This window comes from Erinaceus europaeus, chromosome 1, assembly GCF_950295315.1.
Source record: "Erinaceus europaeus chromosome 1, mEriEur2.1, whole genome shotgun sequence".
NCBI classification, from domain to species: domain Eukaryota; kingdom Metazoa; phylum Chordata; class Mammalia; order Eulipotyphla; family Erinaceidae; genus Erinaceus; species Erinaceus europaeus.
The window spans coordinates 20,953,904-20,973,678 of NC_080162.1; the positions used below are offsets into that span (position 1 = coordinate 20,953,904).

The 19,775-nt window shown below is 45.0% G+C and overlaps 1 protein-coding gene across 4 annotated transcripts in view; it reads left to right on the top strand.

Moving 5' to 3' along the window:
- The window catches only part of TSPAN15 (tetraspanin 15), a 71,439-nt gene that overhangs the window by 4,738 nt on the left and 46,926 nt on the right, over positions 1-19,775 (top strand). The window contains exon 2 of one of the 4 annotated variants that reach the window (XM_060197506.1): positions 3,115-3,257. The exons of the other annotated variants lie outside the window; for them this stretch is intronic. Within the exon in view, the coding sequence (XP_060053489.1) occupies positions 3,216-3,257 (42 nt within the window). The 5' untranslated portion in view covers positions 3,115-3,215. The remainder of the gene's footprint in view (positions 1-3,114; positions 3,258-19,775) is intronic. 4 annotated transcript variants of the gene reach the window in all.

Sequence of the window (19,775 nt, forward strand, 5' to 3'; positions counted from 1 at the left end):
GGAAAAGCCATGATCTCTAGTGTCATCCTTAAAGGTTGGAGAAGTGGGGGAATGGGGGGGGAGGTGCAAGGGTTACTTGCTTTATAAGTCCAAAGTGCTAATGCTTTCATCTCAGTATTTTTTTTTTTTTTTTACCCTCCAAGGTTATTGCTGGAGCTCAGTGCCTGCACTATAGATCCACTGCTCCTGAAGGCCATTTCCCCCCTTTTGTTGCCCTTGCTGTTTATCGTTGTTGTTATTATGTCATGTTGTTGGATAGGACAGAGAGAAATGGAGAGAGGAGGGGAAGACAGAGAGGGGGAGAGAAAGATAGACACCTGCAGACCTGCTTCACCGCCTGTGAAGTGACTGTCCTGCAGGTGGGGAGCCGGGGGCTCAAACCAGGATCCCTACACTGGTCTTTGAGCTTTGCTTCATGTGCACTTAACCCACTGTGCTACCGCCTGTCCCCCTCATCTCAGTCTTTAGGTCTGGCAGGGCCCATAAAACTTAAAATTGCCATGCGCCTCCCATCATTTTTAAAAAGAAGTTTTATTTCCTTAATGTGAGTGAACAAGAGAGTGAACACTGAGCAAGACCTGAGCATCCTGTGCTTAGGCACATGAGGTGCCAGGGGTCAAACCTGGGGGCGTCATGCTTCCAATTTTTGCTCTCCATCCATTGAGCCAGCTCCCAGGCTGTATTCTGTTAAGACTTTTTGCTTTGAAATGTAGTATCAAAGCAGAAAATCAAGGCCATTGTACACAATTTAACACTACAGTAGGATAGCATCAGTGACAAGTCTCCCTTCTAGTCTGTCACCTGATCCTCCCTGTCCAGAGGAGAACTTTCTTATCAGTTTCTTGAGATTCTCTCCTGAGATAATATCCTAGGCATAGGAACCTTAGGTTTCAATCATGTACATGTACTACATTCTTCTTCTTCTTTTTTTAACCACATACTTTTGTGCACAAGTTTTTTCTCCTCACCTTTCACTTAAATTAAAATCAATGTGATTCTTTGGAGTTCTGCTAGCAGAACCTTCTGTTGGAGTTCAAAGAATTGCCTCATTCTGCTTGGTGACTGCATAGAATTCTGATTTATGTATTTATTTATTTTCCCAAAGCACTGCTCAGTTCTGGCTTAGAATGGTGCTAGGGATGGAGCCCGGGACCTTTAGTGCCTCAGGCATGAGAAGCTTTTTGCATAACCATTATACTACCTCTGCAGACAGGCTGCATAAAATTCATTGTAGGTTAAGGCAAAATGTATTGCATCAGTCAGTCCACAACTGGAGAGCTCAGATTGTGTTCAGTCTTCAGTTAATGTAAACAGTGCTTCAGTGAGCATCTTTGAGTGTGGCACTTTGCACATGTGTGTATCTGCTGCATAATATTCCCAGGCAGAATTCCTGGTAAAGGCATAGTGAATACATATGTACACACATGCAAAGAAATGTACCTATCACAGACTGAGAGATAGTCCATCTGGTAGAGTGCATACACTACGATGCCCTGAGACCTGGATCTGAGTCATATGGGAGTACTGTGCACAGCAGGTGCTGTAGTATCTCTCCTTCTGTCTCTCTCTTTGTCTTTTTGTTTTTCAAACCAGAGTCCTTGCATGTGGTACCGTGTCTGCTCAACTAGGTGCCCCACCCCCGGACCCCTAGAGCCCCATCTTTACAACTTCATTTTAGCACACTTTGTTGGACTCCTCATCTCTAAATAGAATAACATGGGGTTAGTGTTTCTTTTCCTTTCTTTTTTTTGTTTGCTTTATTTTAATTTTACTTTTCTTACATTTTCTTATCTTTGATAGGATCACAGGAATTAAGAGGGGAGGCAAAGATAGATAGATAGATAGATAGAGAGAGAGAGAGAGAGAGAGAGAGAGACTTGCAGACCTGCTTCACTGCTCATGAAGTTTCCCCCTTGCTGGTGGGGATCTGGGGCTGGGTCCTTGCTCAGGGTAACATAAGCTCAAACAAGTGTGCCACTATTGGGCCTTTTGTCTTTATCTTAAATTAAAAACAAGAAAGAAAGAGTCCACTGCAAGTAGTGGCATTATGCAGGCGTGAAACCTTAATGTACAAAACAAGACAGGCAAAGAGGGAAACACGTTGATCACAAGTGTCTGCAACTTGACGAGTTTCTACAAAGTGAACACGACTGTACAGTCAGTCTGTGGCCATCCAGCAGGATGGTCAGCTGAAGCCCTCTTTTGTGTCCATACCCCGCCAGTGGCAATTACTCTTAAAATGTCTCCTAGCATAGACCAACTTTGTCTATTTTGTATGTGCATTTAAAATTTCGACAGATGCTCTTAAATTGCCCTACACAAAGGCTGTGCCAATTATAATGTTGCTCATTACAGTTTTTAAAAGTTGGCTGTATGCTACCACTGCCAGTGTGAAACCAATATTCCTTCATCAAAAACAAAACAAAACAAAACAAAACGAGCAGCTAACAGTTACAGTAAATCTGGTATAGTGAAAACAAAGAGTTGCTATTGTTAGGCATTAGATAGGCTGTGTGTGAGGGCTGTGAGCCCGAGACTTGCCCTCTTTGTTTAAGAGACTGACAGATAAACTGGCACCAAGAGTAAGATTTGCCCCTTGATGTCATCAGAAGGATCAGAGGGGAGACTGGCAGTGGTGCACCTGGTAGAGCGTACATGTTACAATGTTCAAGGACGTGGATTCAAGCCCCTGGTCCCCAACTGCAGGGGGGAATTTTCACAAGCAGTAAAGCAGTCTCTCTCTTTTAAAATTTTAAAATTTATTTATTTATTTATTTATTATTGGAGTCAGAGAGAAATCGAGATGGGAGGTGGAGATAGAGAGGGAGAGAAACACAGAGATCCCTGCAGCTCTACTTCACCACTTGTGAAGCTTTCCCCCGTAGGTGGGGGCCAGGGGCTTGAACCTGGGTCCTTGCACACTATAGTGTGTGTGTTTAACCAGGTGCACTGCCGCCTGACCCCCCTGCAGGTCTCTCTTTCTTTTTCCCTCTCTATCCCCCACCACCCCCATTCAGTTTCCCTCTGTCTCTATTAAAACATGAGAGAATAAATAAAAATAAATCTTTTAAAAAAAGGATCAGAGGGGAATTGAACAGTGAAATCTTTTTTCAGTCTCTAAGTCAACATGAAGATGACCTTGATCACCAGTCCCACTCTTGGGTGTCACTGGAGTCCACAGAGCACGTGTTTCATGGTCACTCAGCAGAGCTGGCATGGTCCCTGGCCTCCATGTTCCCAGTTTAGTGCTTCTTCCGGTAGGTTGCTAAAGATGTTTCCATGAAAAATGAGCTCAGACCCAGAAGCACTTGGGGCCTTCTCTTCCTACCATGCACTGTGAATCATTCTGACACATACACCCTAAGCCTGCGGGGCCCACACCTCTAATTTTATCATGGAACACAGGGTCTTGTAGAGAATAATTTATGTGACTATTTTTCTTTGCTGGACTGTGGGCTTTTGGAGGTCAGAGATGTAACTCATTCATATCTTCTTAAAAAACACACAACTAACTTTGAGGCTGGACTTGCTGTTTTATTGTGGTCCAGCTCCAACCTGTGTCTTGTAGGCTGGATAAGTAGATGAGTGAGGTATTTGGCAAACAGTGGTCAGTTTTTCTGAGGCCTGGATGGGTTGAGCTGACCATAGAGACAGTGGGTCTGCAGAAAGTAACATGTCTGTTGCTTTGACTATTAGGTGGTTCCCAAGTATAGGAATAGGTATGGTATGGGTATCAGGACTGGGCTATACTGACCAGACAGGAAAGAAAGAACTTGGAGGGCCGTATGGTGGCAAACAGTGGCACACCTAGTTAAGTGCTAGCATTACAGTGCTCAAGGACATGGGTTCAAGCCCCTGGTCCCACCTGCAGTGGGAAAGCTTCATGAGTGGTGAAGTAGGGCTGCAGATGTCTCTGTCTCTCTCCCTCACTCTCTCCCCCTCCTCTCTCAATTTCTCTCTGTCTCTATCCAATAATAAATAAATATATTAATTAAAAAGAACTTGGGAGAGCAGGGGAAGTAAGTGGGTATGGGTGGGTCGTAGAGCTAATAAATTCCAGAGACAATATTCATTTATTCTCTCCTTCTCTAGGAATAGACCCCATTAATACAATTTGGCTCATCGTCATCAATCTAGTTTAATGGCTGAGAATGTGAGCTCTCTACCAGTTCACCTGAATTCAGATCCCAACTCTGGCACTTACAGGTTAAGTGATTTAGGCACTAGCTCTCATGTGCCTCCGTTGCCTTATCTATAAAATGAATAACCTACCTATTTGGATCTGTAAAATTAAAACCTGCCTGAGATCATTAGATGAATTGCTCTACGGGAAGAGCTTAGACCAGTATCTGCTATATGATAAATACTATATCAACTCCTTCAAGTCAGCCACTGCATGGTGGTGCAGAGGAACCTAAGCTGGGGTTGGGAGGAGAATGTTTGCAGACATCTATGATGGTGAAATGAGAAATTTTACCCATGTGTCAAAAACTGTGCTGTAAACCATTAACCCTCCCCCCCCCAAGAATAAAAGATGAGCTAAGAGAAATCATAAAAAGATGCCAGACACCTCCTCAGATTTTCCCAATATCCTTCTTACTTCCCACCAAAGGAAATCTAACAAATATTGACACAGTATAAGCAGTATGGGGATTTATCCAGTCCACAGAGTCTAATTCTAGCATTGTTCTCTGACATTTGAAGGCTGTATTCCCCTGTAGAAATTTTTCCACCTGCACACTTCCATGATGGACTATACACATAGATGAAAACTTTACTAATTCTCACATCCAGGGGAACAGTGTTGGGCACACACTTTCAGTGGGGAAATCACACTCACTGCATCTTTTTTCTTTGGCTCTGCCTCCACAATTATCTGGCAGCTAAAACAAAGTCGGTTATCTCCACAGTCAGTTAATTTGCAATTATAAATGTTTTATTTAATTTATTATTTTTAATATTTTTCTTTTTCATTTTTAAATTTTATTTATTATTGAATAGAGTCAGAGAGAAATTGAGAAGGTAGAGAGAGAGACAGACACCTGCAGCCCTGCTTCACCACTCACAGAGAAAGTAACGTGTCTGTTTGACATGGGTCCTTGCATTCTGTAATATGAGCACTTAACCAGGTGCTCCACGGCCTGGCCCTTTTATTTATTTTTAAAATATATTTATTTATTTATTTATTTATTTGAAAGATATGAGGGGAGAGAGAAAGAATAAGACATCACTCTGGTACATGTGCTGCCAGGGATTGAACTTGGGACCTCATGCTTGAGAGTCCAATGCTTTACCCACTGCTCCATCCCCCCACCCCCGACCACCAATTATAAATATTTTAAATTAAGAAAGAGTATAGATCAAAAAGACTTTGTGGGTAAATGAGTAAAACAACTATATAAGACCAAAAAAAAAAAAAGAGTTATCCATTCATTATTTTCTTACTTCTTTTCCCTCTCTATTTTTATAGATCCTCAGGAATCATAGGCTAAGAATTAGAAGGGCCCTTGAGGGCACCTCCAGTGTGACTTTTTCTTCTTACATAGGAGAGGTCTAGAGAGAATTGAGCCCCCTGAGGCCATAGAATGAGTGGGTTAGCGATAGGATAAGACCAGGATCAACCCTGAGGCCATAGAATGAGTGGCTTAGCGATAGGATAAGACCAGGATCAAGGTTGAACCTTTCCTTCTCCACCACCCCCGGGGCCCTCCCTGACCTTAGCGTTCAGAATGTGGTGGAGGGCAGGCAGCCTTTCTGGAAGGAGTTTGTAACTAGTTCCCAGTTAAACATAAGGTGAAATCAAACAGAAGGGAAGATAGCTTGCAGTTCCTAACAGGAATTTGTAACTTTTTAAAAAGAGCTTTATTATTATTATTTTGTATGAAAAGTATATACACATTTCAAAAAGGAGTTCAGGTAAGCCCAGTGAAAATGATAGAACTCACCTTTGCTTCGACCACCGGGAGAGAATCACTGTTATAATCCTGGTAAATACCTACTGGACAACCTTCATATATGTTTTTTCCTCTCTCTAGTTTTTTTTTTTTTTTTTTTTTTTGGTGGCTGATTCCTCGGGCAGATCCATTTTCCACTTGTTCTAGGTAAGCATTTAATAAGAAAAGCAGAAAGCCAGGCAGCCTTCAGAGTGGAGAACCTGTTGCTTGCTGTGCACAATAGTTGTCAGAGAAAACCTGGAAGCAGTGGGACTGGACTGGAGCCAAGGGCACAGAGAGGCTCTCCCCTCCCCAGCCAGGCCTGGGGCCTTCAAAATCCAGAATCAGGAAGACAGCCCTGCAGGCATTTGGAGAACCTTTCAAAGCCTTCATTTTACAGATGAGCCTACTAAGACCCCTAGAGTATTATGTGAGAATTTTAAATTAATAAATTAAGAAAGCGTGAGAGAATGCGACAGGTTCATGTTTCTGTGCTGTCCCTTCCCCTTCTGTAAGAGAGAGATTGGTTTCCAATGGTTGGACTGCATTGGGACCTCACTGCTGTTGGCCGTTTATTCCTGAGAAGCAGGAATAACGACCTGTTCTCCCTGCTGGCTCTGCTGCCCTGCACGGTGCCTTTTCTCTGGGTGACTCACAAAGCCAACCTGGGGTGGGGTTCAGAGTCAACCAGATAAGGGTCTGATAATGAAATTTCCGTACCAGCTGGCTCCATAGGCAGGTGAAAGATGGCTTCTGGGTAAGCCCAGGACACAGGGAGTGGAAAGGCTAAAGCTTTCCCAGAGAACGTTTGGATGTGAGTGGGCTCAAATTCACAACTTAGAAGACAGGAGAGTCTAGTCTTAATGTGCCTGTTGTTTTTTTTCAGGATGGAGATGGTTTCTTTGCTTACTCAGTTAGGAGGTATTTGTTTATTTGGTGCCTCCTGTGTTTGCTGGGCATTGTGATAGGCGTCAAGAAACAACAGTGAACAATACACTCTCAGTCCAGGCCTTGGAAGACAGACCAATCAATAATTAAACATAGCTTTACTGCCAGGGAAGTGGCTTGACAGGAAGAATATAGGACTTGCAAGAGCAAAGTTCAGGTTTGACCCCTGGCACCACACATGCTTCAGCAGAGTGGCACTCTGCTCTCTCTCAAAAAGAAGGAGAAGGAGAAGGAGGAGGAGGAGAAGTTAAAAAAAAAATGAACAGTGGGGCCAGGTGATGACACACCCGTTGAGCACACACGTTACCATGCACAAGGACTCAGGCTCAAGCCCCTGGTTCTGACCTGCAGAGGCGGGGGGGGGGAAGCTTCATGAGTAGTGAAGCTGGGCTGCAGGTATCTCTTTATCTTTCCCTCTCCTCTCAATTTCTTTCTGTTCTATCAAATAAAAGGGGGTGGGTAGGGAAGTGGCCACTGGGAGTGTTGAATTTATTGTACAGGCATTGAATCTCCTGGTGGCAAAACCAAACCAAAGTCTGAGCTCAACTCCCTATTCACTTCTCCAGGTGATGCCGAGGAGGTATGTTTGGGTGGCAGGATGGTGCGTGGACCAAAGGTGGAAGCTAAGAGATGCAGAAGGCTGTGTGGCATTGGAATGGTGGTGATCGGTATCATCATTTAGATGTTCTCTAACAAAGGTGCATCAGCGTCAAAAACATTACATATAGTTATCTGAGTCCTGGTACTGAAAAGGAATGAATGAATGATTGATTGAATGAATGAATAATGAATGGCTGTTGAGAGTGGTGGATATGTCATGCAGGCACCAAGCCCCAAGGATAACCCTGATGGCAATAAAAAATAAACCTGGGATTCTACTTTAGGCAGTGTATTCAAGGAAAGCCTTTCATAGAAGCTGGCATCTCAGCTGAGACTCTGACAGTGAGACAGGGTCGTCCATAAGCACGGGCTACAGACAGCATCTCGGTGGGAGCAGTGAGTTCCAGGGTCCTGAGGGAGGCAGGTGTGACTGAAGTAGGTGAAAAAGGCTAGTAAAGGTTCAACTGTAGGTGAAGAAAATGGCAGAGACCTGGCTAGGTGAGCAATCTGGGATCTGAGTGACTGGGAGAGGAGATGTTATTGTCCAGCTCTAATGGTAGTGCCATCTGGAAACAACTGTTTGGTTGTATGACTCTGGGCAAAGTGCCGACGCCCTGAGCCTCTCAGACTCCTTACCTATGGGCTGTGGGAAGGCTCCTGCAAGGCAAAAAAGATGACTGCACCACGCATACAATAGGGCCGGCTCTCCACAGGAGGATGGAGAGTCAACTGCGAAGCCTTGCAGAGCTCAGGGAGCTGAGAAAAGATAGGATGAGAACTTCTGGAATCCCTGCTCTCTGTGGAGGACACTCTGCTTGCCTGGAGCAGATGGCGGTGGCCTTTGGGCCAAGAAGCCTTCCCCTTTGTGCGGGGCTGGTCCTCTCCATCCTGAGTACTTGAGCTCTAGGGAAACCAGCACTAGGCTTTGTGCCTCATCGTGGGCACACTGGTCCAGACAGTCTGTCCTTCGTGTGTCCCTCAAGGTTCTGAGAGCTAGTCCTGGCCCTCAGAGAAGCGGGACTTCAGTAAACACTTCTGGGACCCCAGGGGCAGGGGACCTCACTTGTGGCTGGGAACGTCAGCTGGTGAATCACCAAGTGCATTGCATTTGTTCAGCTGCAGGCTGGGCCCCAGATAGGAGAGGGGAACAGAGAAGACTGAGGGTCATCATCTCACCTACAGTTCTGCTCAGAGGGAGGGACAGTCAGAGGTGTGGCTTCCTTCCATCTGGGCTGCCTGACCATGTTCTAGAAGAGTCCTGAGAGGACTCAGAAGAAAGGGGGCGGGGATGGGGGTTGGAGGGCTTAAGCGACATGGAGGCTGGGCAGAGGGGAGTGAAGATGAACTTCAAGAGAGAAGGGTGGGTCCCTGAAGGACAGGTGCTTGTCGCATTGGGCTGTTGATTCAGAAAAGTCCCCACTAGACCATGGTATATTCTACTGCAGCAGGCAGCAGGCTGGGAGAATGAACACTTCTTGTAACCAGACAAATCATGGACAGCTCCCTGTGCTCTAGACTTCTTTAGAAAGGGGATAATTGGTGGCATAACGGGAGAGACCTGAACTTGCAAGTGTGAGGTCTGGAGTTCAGTCCCTGGCCTGGCATATGTCAGAGTGATGCTTTAACCTCCATTTCTCAATCTCTATCTCATAAAATAAAACTTTTTTTTATATAAAGAAAGGAGATAATTATGGGTTGGGACAGATAGCATAATGGTTATGCAAAGAGACTCTCATGCCTGAAGATCCAAATTCCTATGTTCGGAGGCTGGGTGGTGGTGTACCTAGTGGAGCACACATTACAATGTGCAGGGATCTGGGCTCACGTCCCCAGTCCCCACCTGCAGGGGGAAAGCTTTGTTAGAGATGAAACAGGGCTGCAGGTGTCTCTCTGTCTCTCTCCTCTATTTCCCCCTTTCTCTCAATTTTTGATTGTCTCTATCAAATAAGTAAAGATAACATTTTAAAAATATTTAAATGAATAAATAAAATTTAAACAAAATAGTCCCATGTTTAATCCTCAACACCACCACAAACCAGAGCTGAGTAGAGTAGAGTTCTAGTTAAGAAAAAAAAGAAAGAAAAAGTGGGGGTTGGTAATTGTCTTACCTCCCACAAGGACAAGGCCTGGATGGGGCCTTCATATGCTGTATCTTAGATGCTGTGAGAAGTGGTGTTGGAGGCAGGAGCCAGGCATCTGGGTGTTGGTGGACAGGGTCTGGAGGTCATGGGAGGAGGTGCCACTTCTCTACATACTTTGCTTCATACTTTTGCCTCTTCAGATCCTTAAAAACAACCCTGTGGGGAGTTGGGCGGTAGCACAGCGGGTTAAGTGCACGTGGCGCAAAGTACAAGGACTGGCGTGAGGATCCCAGTTTGAGCCCCGGGCTGCCCACCTGCAGGGGAGTCACTTCACAGGTGGTGAAGCAGGTCTGCAGGTGTCTATCTTTCTCTCCCCCTCTCTGTCTTCCCCGCCTCTCTCCATTTCTCTCTGTCCTATCCAACAATGACGACATCAATAATAATAACAATAATAACTACAACAATAATAAAAACAAGGGCAACAAAAATTAAATAAATAAATAAATATTTTAAAAAAAAAACAAGCTTGTGAGCTGGGTGGGCAGGGACACTTTTTCTCTTATACAGACAAGGAGAGTAAGGCCTCAGGAGGTGACGCTACTGTCACCAGTCACTGACATCCAGTCCTGAGACTAGAGCTATTTCACCCTGGAAAAAATGCCCACTGTATTTTCTTTGATTTTTTTTTCCATACCAAAGCACTGCTTACCTGTGGCTTTTGCTGGTGCTGGGGATTGAATCTGGGACACCAGAACCTCAGGCATGAAAGACTTTTGCAAACCTATCATGATGTCTCCCCAACCCATTTAATTTTTTTTTTCCTCCAAATTGGGCTCTCTCACCAAGGGAAGCTTTTGTTTCTTGGCTTGCAAGGGCGTAGTAGGTATTTGCTGAAAAATGGGAGGAAAACAGCTTTGGCTGGTCAGGGCTCAGAGTCCTTCCCCTTCCTGTTGGGGGTGGGGCAGAACCACCAATTCCCAGGGTAGCTGGAAGCCCTTCCCAGGATGGTGCATGTGCCCTTGGACAAGTCCAGCTCCTGGGCTTTTTCCTGTCTGCTCTCAGAGAACAGGTTGTGCTGGGTACAGTATTTGGGGACTGAGGGGAGAGAGAGAGAGAGAAAGAAAAAGAGAGAGAGAGAGAGAGCTGCAACACTGCTGTACCACTCATAAAGCTTCCCCTCTGCAGGTGGGGACTTGAACCCAGGTCCTTGAGCATGGCAATGTGTGTGCTCAAGGCATTGCCCTACCCTGACTCCATAACTCTACAGTTACTTTCTTTTTAATTTTTTTATTATTAATTTAATAATGATTAACAGGATTAACAGGAGTACAATTCCACACAGTTCTCACCACTAGAGTTCTGTGTCCCATGCCCTCCATTGGAAGCTTCCTTATTCTTTATCCCTCTGGAAGTATGGAGCAGAATTCTTTATGGGGTGCAGAAAGTGGAAGGTCTGGCTTCTGTAGTTGCTTCTTCACTGGACTTGGGCATTGGCAGGTCGATCATGCCCCCAGCCTGTTTCTTTCCCTAGTGAGGCAGTAAACTGCTCAGTGTATGCTAATTTGTTACAGCACCTCCAGGAAATGAATGCAATTCCTTGCATTGACCAGATTGCCTCACCAGGGAGGAACCCAGCTGAGCAGTCCTGAAGACCTGTTGCCAGCTCCTTTCTGTGAGTTGTGTTGAAGACTGAAGAGGAGCAAGGGGCTCAGGTCTGGGTGGGTGTGAGCTCACTGAGGGTGTGGCCCAGCTCAGCCCCTCTCACACTGCTCAAAGGCTGTGTGCTACACCTGGCTTCTTAGATGTCTCCTTCCTGCGTGGAAAGTCAAATGGGGAAAAATTACAACAGGGAAGGAAGTGCAAGTAAGCTCTCAGGAGAGACTTTCTGGTTCTGAATACAATAGAAATAGTTTAATAGAAAATGCCTGTCCAGTGGAACTGTGGACCACCTGGAATTTCCTTGCAACCTTTCAGAACCAGAGTGTTACCCATCACTTGGAGGGGGCAGTTCAGAGGAATCTGACATTTCGGTTGGGCTGAACTTTGAAGGGAGGGGTCCTTTTGAAGAGCTGGAAACAGATCACACTGTAAATGTTTTCGCTTCTAAAAGTCTATGACTAAGGGGTCACCCTCCATCATTCAGAGGAGACAGGGGCACTGCCTCAATGATATCAACCCAGTCAGTGCTATTTTCTCGGCTGGGATGTGGGGCTTCTATGATAGGGCGCTGCTGTATGTGGAGACAGAGGGTGACATGACATCACCAATTGGCCTCTGCAGGGCTGGGAAGAAGTCGAGCAGTGGGAAGTCAGCTCATGGTTCTAACTTGATTCTTGTTAACTTCTGACCCAGAACCTCTATTTGCCTGGCCCTGTGCTGGGCTGGGGACAGACTAGTTCCATGCCTGACCCTTGAGAAATTAGTACTGAGTCCTCCATCTGCAGATGTTCTGTGTTGGGGCAGGATGGGCCAGTGGCTTCTGGAAAACTCTGGTGAAGGCATTTGGCCAGCAGAGAAGAGTGAGGCTCTGGGTTCCCCTAGGGGTAGCAGTAGTCACTTGGTTCTTCCACTCTCAAAAGGTGTGGACTGTTATTCAGAGCCTCATCAAAAAAAGATGAGGACAGGACTTATTCAAGGACCCATGGCTCTGGAGACAAGAGTCTGTATTCTCTCTCTGTCTCTCTCTCTGCCTGGTCTTCTCTGACGTTGGCATTACTAAGAATAAAACAATTCCCATCAGGCCATCAGGAAATTCCCCCAAGTTACCCTCTCTCTCCTCTAGCTTCTCCCTCTGCTTCCTCCTCTTTGTCTTTTCAGAGCTAGGAGTTAATGAGCACTTCCTGTGTACTGCACACTGGGCTGAGTTGTTTTCTAAACATTCTTCATTGACTACTCCTGCAACCCTAAAAGGCAGAAACAACCAGTGACTGCCCACCCCACACCCAGCTACAGAGAGGCTCAGCTCGAGGCTAGGGGCTTGCAGATACATGTGAACGTTCCTCCCTCCTGGAAGGCCTCTTGCTTCCTTCCAATTTCAGGCATTTATCACCAGGCGAATGCTTCTCTTAGTGAAGTGGGCTGTTTGCTCATTCACTCATCTGATCACTCATTTAACATTTCGTAGCCATGTGGCTGGTCTCCCATTCTCCCTTGGGGCTCTGCTAGAGGGTCGAGGGTCAAGGGTGGAACGGCAGCTTCCTGGTTCCCCTAGAACCAGGGTGGTCTGACTTCTGCCTTCTGTGAGAAAGGAGGGAACAAGACCCCAAACATGGTGTTGGTCTTCACTGGACTTTTTACCTTTATTTATTTTGATAGGACAGAAAGAAATAGAAAGGAAAAAGGAGAGAGAGAGAGAGAGAGAGAGAGAGAAGGAGAGAGAGACACCTGCTGCGCTGCTTCATCGATGGTGGAACTTGCCTCCAGGAGGCTTGAACCTGGGTCCTTGTGTGTGGTAACACATGCACTTAACCAGGCCCCATCTCACCGGGGTATTCTAAAGCTGCAGGAGGGCAGAAATGGAACCACTATCACTGTCCTGTCTTACTTTATTTTTCTTGTAGGAGAATGTATGTCAGAGTGTAAGAACTCTTGCACTGACAGGGGAGAGAAGCTTTGAGTGGCGAGTACTCCGTGAGAGTGTGGGGGTCTAGTCCCCATCACTGACCAGTGGCTGATATACCACGTGACCTGGTGGCAGGTGGGGAGGGGGGCAGAGGCAGGCTTTTTCTGGGCCTCAGGTCCCCAGTTGCAAAATAAGGATGTTGGGTTAGTGCTGCGTCCTGCTTATTCCTGGTGGACCCTCAAGATGCTGTTAAGTTGACCTTGGGGGTATATTTAAACACTTAGTAATATGTGTGTGTGTATTATATATTATAGTATTAAAGAAAGTAATTACTGCCTCAAATTTTCCAGATGTTAACAGGTTAGCTCGTTGCTATATTTATTTTAATAAGGGAAATTAATCGGCTTAAACAAAAATTGTCATGCCCCCCTGGCCAGACCCTTAACGCAGCATTTGTGTCTGCTGACTGAATTGTGTATGACAGGTCCTTACCCTTTGGTTGACAGGAGCTCTGGGGTGCTCTGCATGACTGACTGACTGGCGGGCAGGTGTTTCTGTTTAACAGCAGAGGCTCTGAGACTGAGGGAGGGCCGGGTCTGCCCAAGGTCACGCAGCTGCCCTGTGGCTCTTTACTATGTCACACTAACCGGAGCAGCGCTCTGTCACTTGGCCTTTGCCTCCTCCTGAAGCTAGCATTATTTAGCACCAGGGTTTTGTTGTGAAGTTGGTTTCCTGTGTGTGTTTTCTCTAGCCCTGATTTTTTTTTGAAAGCAGAGGACGGAAACTAAAGTGACAGTGGCCATGCCTTCCTCCAGCTCCTCCCTTCCCCACAAGGCCCTGAGGGGTCTGTTTTCTAATAGGCTCATTTGGGAGTATAATAGGTAGGTTCCCATTACAGTCTATAGTTAGCCCCAGTGTGCAGTGAGTAAAACATCTGGCTAAGGTATTAATTCCAGGCCAGAGGAAGTCACCCACCCCCAGTCTTGGTGAGCAGGCTCCTGGATGTGGCCACTGTGACTTTCCAGGCCAAAGGGAGACTCAGACCTATAAACAGATCTTCTTCTGAGGGAAAAAGAAATGGAACTTTAATCTTGCCTGCTTTCTCAATTCTTTAGTTTTTATTATTATTATTGCAAAAGAGAATTGAAATATCAGTTTTGAAAGAACTATGCAGAGAATACCCACATGCCCACAAATTAGAATCAGTAATTTTTTTATTAGTGATTAACAAGATTGTAGACTAAGAGGGGAACAACTCCATATGATTCTCACCATCAAAGTTCTGTGTTCTGTCCCCTCCACTGGAAGATTCCCTATTCTTTATCCCTCTGGGTGTATGGACCAAAATTCTTTATGAGGTGCAGAAGGTGGAAGGCCTGAGTTCTGTAATTGCTTCTCCACTGGACATGGGCATTGGTAGGTCAACTCATACTCCCAGCCTGTTTCCCTCTTTCCCTAGTGGGACATTGGTAAGGTCATTGGTCCAGGGAAGTCAGGATGGCTTCATGGTAATGTCTGTGACTTGGTGGCTGAAAAGCAGTAAGATTAAGGCAGGACAATTTGATTAATAATCAGGAACCTAAAAGTCAGAAGAGCTGATGGAACTAAGGGTATTGATGTGGCAGTCCATTTTAGATAGACACCAAGGGGCCCATGGCTTTAGTCATTTTTGCTTGAGCCCAATAGCTATCATTGAGCTTTAAAAAATCCACAGAGGATGGGGGTAATGCATAATGGTTATGCAAAGAGACTCTAATGCCTGAGGCTCTGAAGTCCCAGGTTCAATCCCCTACACCACCACAAACCAGAGCTAAGCAGTACTCTGGTAAAAAAAAAAAAAAAATCCACAAAAACATTGAAGAGTTCAAAGAATCCTTGGATGTCTTTTCATTATCTACCAACTGTTGCCATCTTAACATCTCTCTCCCCCTCCCCCACCTTTTCTCCTTCTTTAATGACTATTTATTTATTTATTTATTTATTACCATCCCAACTGAGAAGAAGTCATATCCATCCCTCTAAGATATCCCAGCTGTCAACTTTCCAAGAAAAGACATTTTTCCATACACTTCCATCACCCAGGTGAAAAAAAAAATTGTCAAACATCATGTAATATGCAGTCCATAGCCAAATCTTCCTCGTTGTTTCTCAAATGTTGTTTTGAGATGGGCATTTTACCCTGGGCCGAGGCTATCCTTAGTGTTCACGCATTGCTTTTGACTGTGATGTGTCTCTAGACCCCCTCCCTCACCACTCAGCTAGACTGTTCTCACTTCTTTTGAATGTTGTGAAGTGAAGCCTCCAGGTTGGCTGTTCTGCAGAATAGCAGCCTTCTGGGTCTAATTTAGGAGCGATTAAGTTCAGGCTACACACATTTCCTGCAGGAGTGCTGCTCAAGGTTGTGGTGGGAGGAGCAAGGTGCAGTTAGGGGTGCCTGATGGCGGTGGTCCTGCTGGGCTTGTCTCTCCACTGTGAACACGCTTTCCCTGGGGCTAACTAGTGAGCCAGTTGTGGGACATGTGTAGACTGGGTGGCTATTCTGTCTGCTGAAAGAATTTTTGAAAACAGATCTTACTCTGTGACTCCTGTTTAAATTCTGCTGGTGATTTTCCCACTTTAGCTTCAAGATACATCCAATCTGCTTGTTTCATGCCACCTGCACATGCCCATCCTGATCCAGGCCACCACCTCCTTACATCCGGGCTACTGCAGTCAATCCGGGACAGTTCTCCCTCTGTGTCTCCACTCCAGTCTGTTCTCAGCAGAGCAACTGGGGTACTGCTCACATCAAAATCAGTCTTATCAGATCATTCCTCTGCAGCTTGCAGTGCCTCCCAACTATTGGGGGGGGGGAAGCTTAAAAAATACATGTGTGGAACCAGGCAGTGGTGCATTTGGTTAAACACACACATTACAGTGCATAAGGACGCAGGTTCAAGCCCCTGTTCCCCATCTGCAGGGAGAAAGCTTCATGAATGGTGAAGCAGTGCTGCAGGTGTCTCCTCCCCCCCTTCCCTCTCAATTTCTCTGTCTCTATCCATAATAAGCAAGCAAGCAAACAAACAAACAGATAAATAAAAGCACATGTATGCCTTGAGTTGCTAAGCTAATCTTCTCAGTGGCTTTAAAAGCTCCACCTGATGTGCTGTCCTCACTCCGTGCTCTTACTTCTCTCCCCGTGTTATACTGTTCCAGCTATTCCTTGAGATTGCTGGCACGTTCCACGTGGGTGGTAGGAACCCTCCTTTTTAAAAAATGTCTTTATTGGGGAATTAATGTTTTACATTTGACAGTATATACAATAGTTTGTACATGCATAACATTTCCCAGTTTTCCATATAACAATACACCCCCCACTAGGTCCTCTGTCATCCTTTTTGGACCTGTATTCTCCCCCAACCCACCCACCCCAGAGTCTTTTACTTTGGTGCAATACGCCAATTCCAGTTGAGGTTCTACTAGTGTTTTCTCTTCTGACCTTGTTTTTCAACTTCTGCCTGAGTGAGATCATCCCATATTTATCCTTCTGACTTATTTCACTTAACATGAACTTTTCAAGGTCCATCCAAGATGGGCTGAAAACAATGAAGTCACCATTTTTTACAGCTGAGTAGTATTCCATTGTGTATATAGATCACAACTTGCTCAGCCACTCATCTGCTGTTGGTCACCTGGGTTGCTTCCAGGTTTTGGCTCTTACAAATTATGCTGCTAAGAACATATGTTTACACAGATTTTTTTGGATGGGTGTGTTGGGTTCCTTAGGATCTATCCCCAGGAGAGGAAGGAACCCTCTTTTACTGTAAGTCTTCACATTCGTGCATCTTCTTCTCAAGCTCTATTGTTTAAAATCGCCATCATGTTCCCCTCCTCCCAGCTCCCTTGCCTGCTTTACTGTCTCCATAGCATTGATCACCATGATATAGAATTTTTTGCTTATGTATGTGTGTCTCTCCAGGAAGAACACGAGTCCCATCAGAGTTATGACTTTGTTGTTGGGTTCTCTGTTTTTGCTGTATTCCATTTCTGGAAACGGTTGCTCTCATAGTGTGGTTGGGAGGTCCTTGGGAGAGGGGGCAACCTTTTCAAGGGGTTCCTAAAGTAAAAACTATATTCATCACAGTGCTGATGCTATTCGCTTCCCCACTCTCATTCTCAGGAGTGTGTGATGGAGTATTTTAGGGGCACTGATAATGAACATGGTGAGGGACAGCTGGGAGGAGGCAGCCATTTCTCATCAGCCGGGCATTACCATTTGTCTAAATGTGAAGTCCGTGCCACTCTTCAGTTATTGGGGGAATTTTTAATTAAACACATACTATTTATGTTCACACATAACTTTGTTTTTGTCATTTACAAATGAGTCAATACATATTTCAAATATTTTCTTTTTTATTTATTTTGGGGGGGGTAGAGGAAGAAAGAGAGAGAGAGAGAGAGAAAGTGAGAGAGGCTATAGCACTGAAGTTTCCTTCAGTGCTGTAGGGCTGGGTTTGAATCTGGGTTGTGCACATGGCAAAGCAGTACACTATCCAAGTGAGATATTTTGTAAGCTCTGTCTTTTTACTTTTTTTTTTTTTATTTTTTTTTTTTAGTTCTTTACTTTCTTTTTTTTTTTTATTTAAATTTTTAATTTAAGAAAGGATTAGTGAACAAAAGCATAAGGTAGGAGGGGTACAACTCCACACAATTCCCACCACCCAATCCCCATAACCCACCCTCTCCCATGATAGCCTTCCCATTCTCTAGCCCTCTGGGAGCATGGACCCAGGGTCGTTGAGGGTTGCAGAAGGTAGAGGGTCTGGCTTCTGTAATTGCTTCCCCGCTGAACATGGGCGTTGACTGGTCGGTCCATACTCCCAGTCTGCCTCTCTCTTTCCCTAGTAAGGTGTATCTCTGGGGAAGCTGAGCTCCAGGACACATTGGTGGGGTCTTCAATCCAGGGAAGCCTAGCCAGCATCCTGGTGGCATCTGGAACCTGGTGATTGAAAAGAGAGTTAACATACAAAGCCAAACAATTTGTTGAGCAAACATGGATCCCAAGATTGGAATAGTGGAGAGGAAGTGTTGGGGAGGTACTCACTGCAAACTCCAGTGTAATCCTGCTTTCAGGTATATATTCTGCAGTAGTTTATGGACACGTGTGCGCATACGCTCTCTCTCACAGAAACTGGTGTACGTCTAGGCTATGGGACTTTGTTAGAAAGTGAACCACTTTTTACTTTTTATATAATAAACAACTGACCCATACAAGCAAGGACCCTCAAGAGGTTTGTTTGTTTGTTTGTTTGATGGCTAAAATATGTTATTTTCAACATTTTTTTTTAAATAATCACACTTGTAACATACTAATTCACAGCCAAAAGCTTAGTACTAAGTATATTCTGGGCATGTTAAAATTTTAATAATTTGAGTAAACATCTATTTCAATGTGGCAACATCAAATCAAAAGTGGCGAGGGCCTCTGCCCCAGCAGGACGTCAAAGAAAATCTACTGTAGGGAAGTAAATGAAGCAGAAAGGAAAGTACTTGACTAGCTACGACTGAAATGGCTGCCATGTTTGGGAAGACTCCTTCACTGTCTATGATTGGGAGTCCTTCCTTCCTTCCTTCCTTTCTTTTTTTTTTTTTTTTTTGCCTCCAGAGTTATTGCTGGGGCTCATTGCCTGCACTATTAATCCACTGCTCCTGGAGGCTATTTTTTTTCCCTTTTGTTGCCCTTGTTGTCTATCACTGTTGTTGTTATTATTGTTGTTGTTATTGATGTCATTTTTGTTGGATAGGACAGAGAGAAATGGAGAGGGGAGGGGAAGACAGAGAGGAGGAGAGAAAGATAGACACCTGCAGACTTGCTTCACTGCCTGTGAAGCAAACCCCCTGCAGGTGGGGAGCCAGGGGCTCGAACCTGGATCTTTACACTGGTCCTTGTGATTTGCACCATGTGCGCTTAACCCGCTACACTACCGCCTGGATCCCAGCTTTGATTTCTTAACCTTGAGGTGGTACAGGCTATGGCTTTAGTTTACTTATGCAGACAACTAAGCCCTTAAGGCCCCCTTATCTTTTTTATTTTTTATTTATTTTTATTTTATTTATTTATTTTTTTTTATTTAAGAAAGGATTAATTAACAAAACCATAGGGTAGGAGGGGTACAACTCCACACAATTCCCACCGCCCAGTCTCCATATCCCACCCCCTCCCCCGATAGCTTTCCCATTCTCTATCCCTCTGGGAGCATGGACCCAGGGTCATTGAGGGTTGCAGAAGGTAGAAGGTCTGGCTTCTGTAATTGCTTCCTCGCTGAACATGGGCTTTGACTGGTCGGTCCATACTCCCAGTCTGCCTCTCTCTTTCCCTAGTAGGATGGGTCTCTGGGGAAGCTGAGCTCCAGGACACATTGGTGGTGTCTTCAATCCAGGGAAGTCTGGCCGGCATCCTGATGACACCTGGAACCTGGTGATGCAAACTCTAGTATACTTCTGCTTTCTTACTTTGGTGCCATATTCCAAACTCAGTCAATTTCTGCTTTGCGTTTCTACTTCTTTTTTTTTTTTTTTTTTACATGCATAACATTCCCCAGATTCCCATTTAGCAATACAACCCCCACTATTTCATTCATCATTTTTCATGGACCTGTATTCTCCCCACCC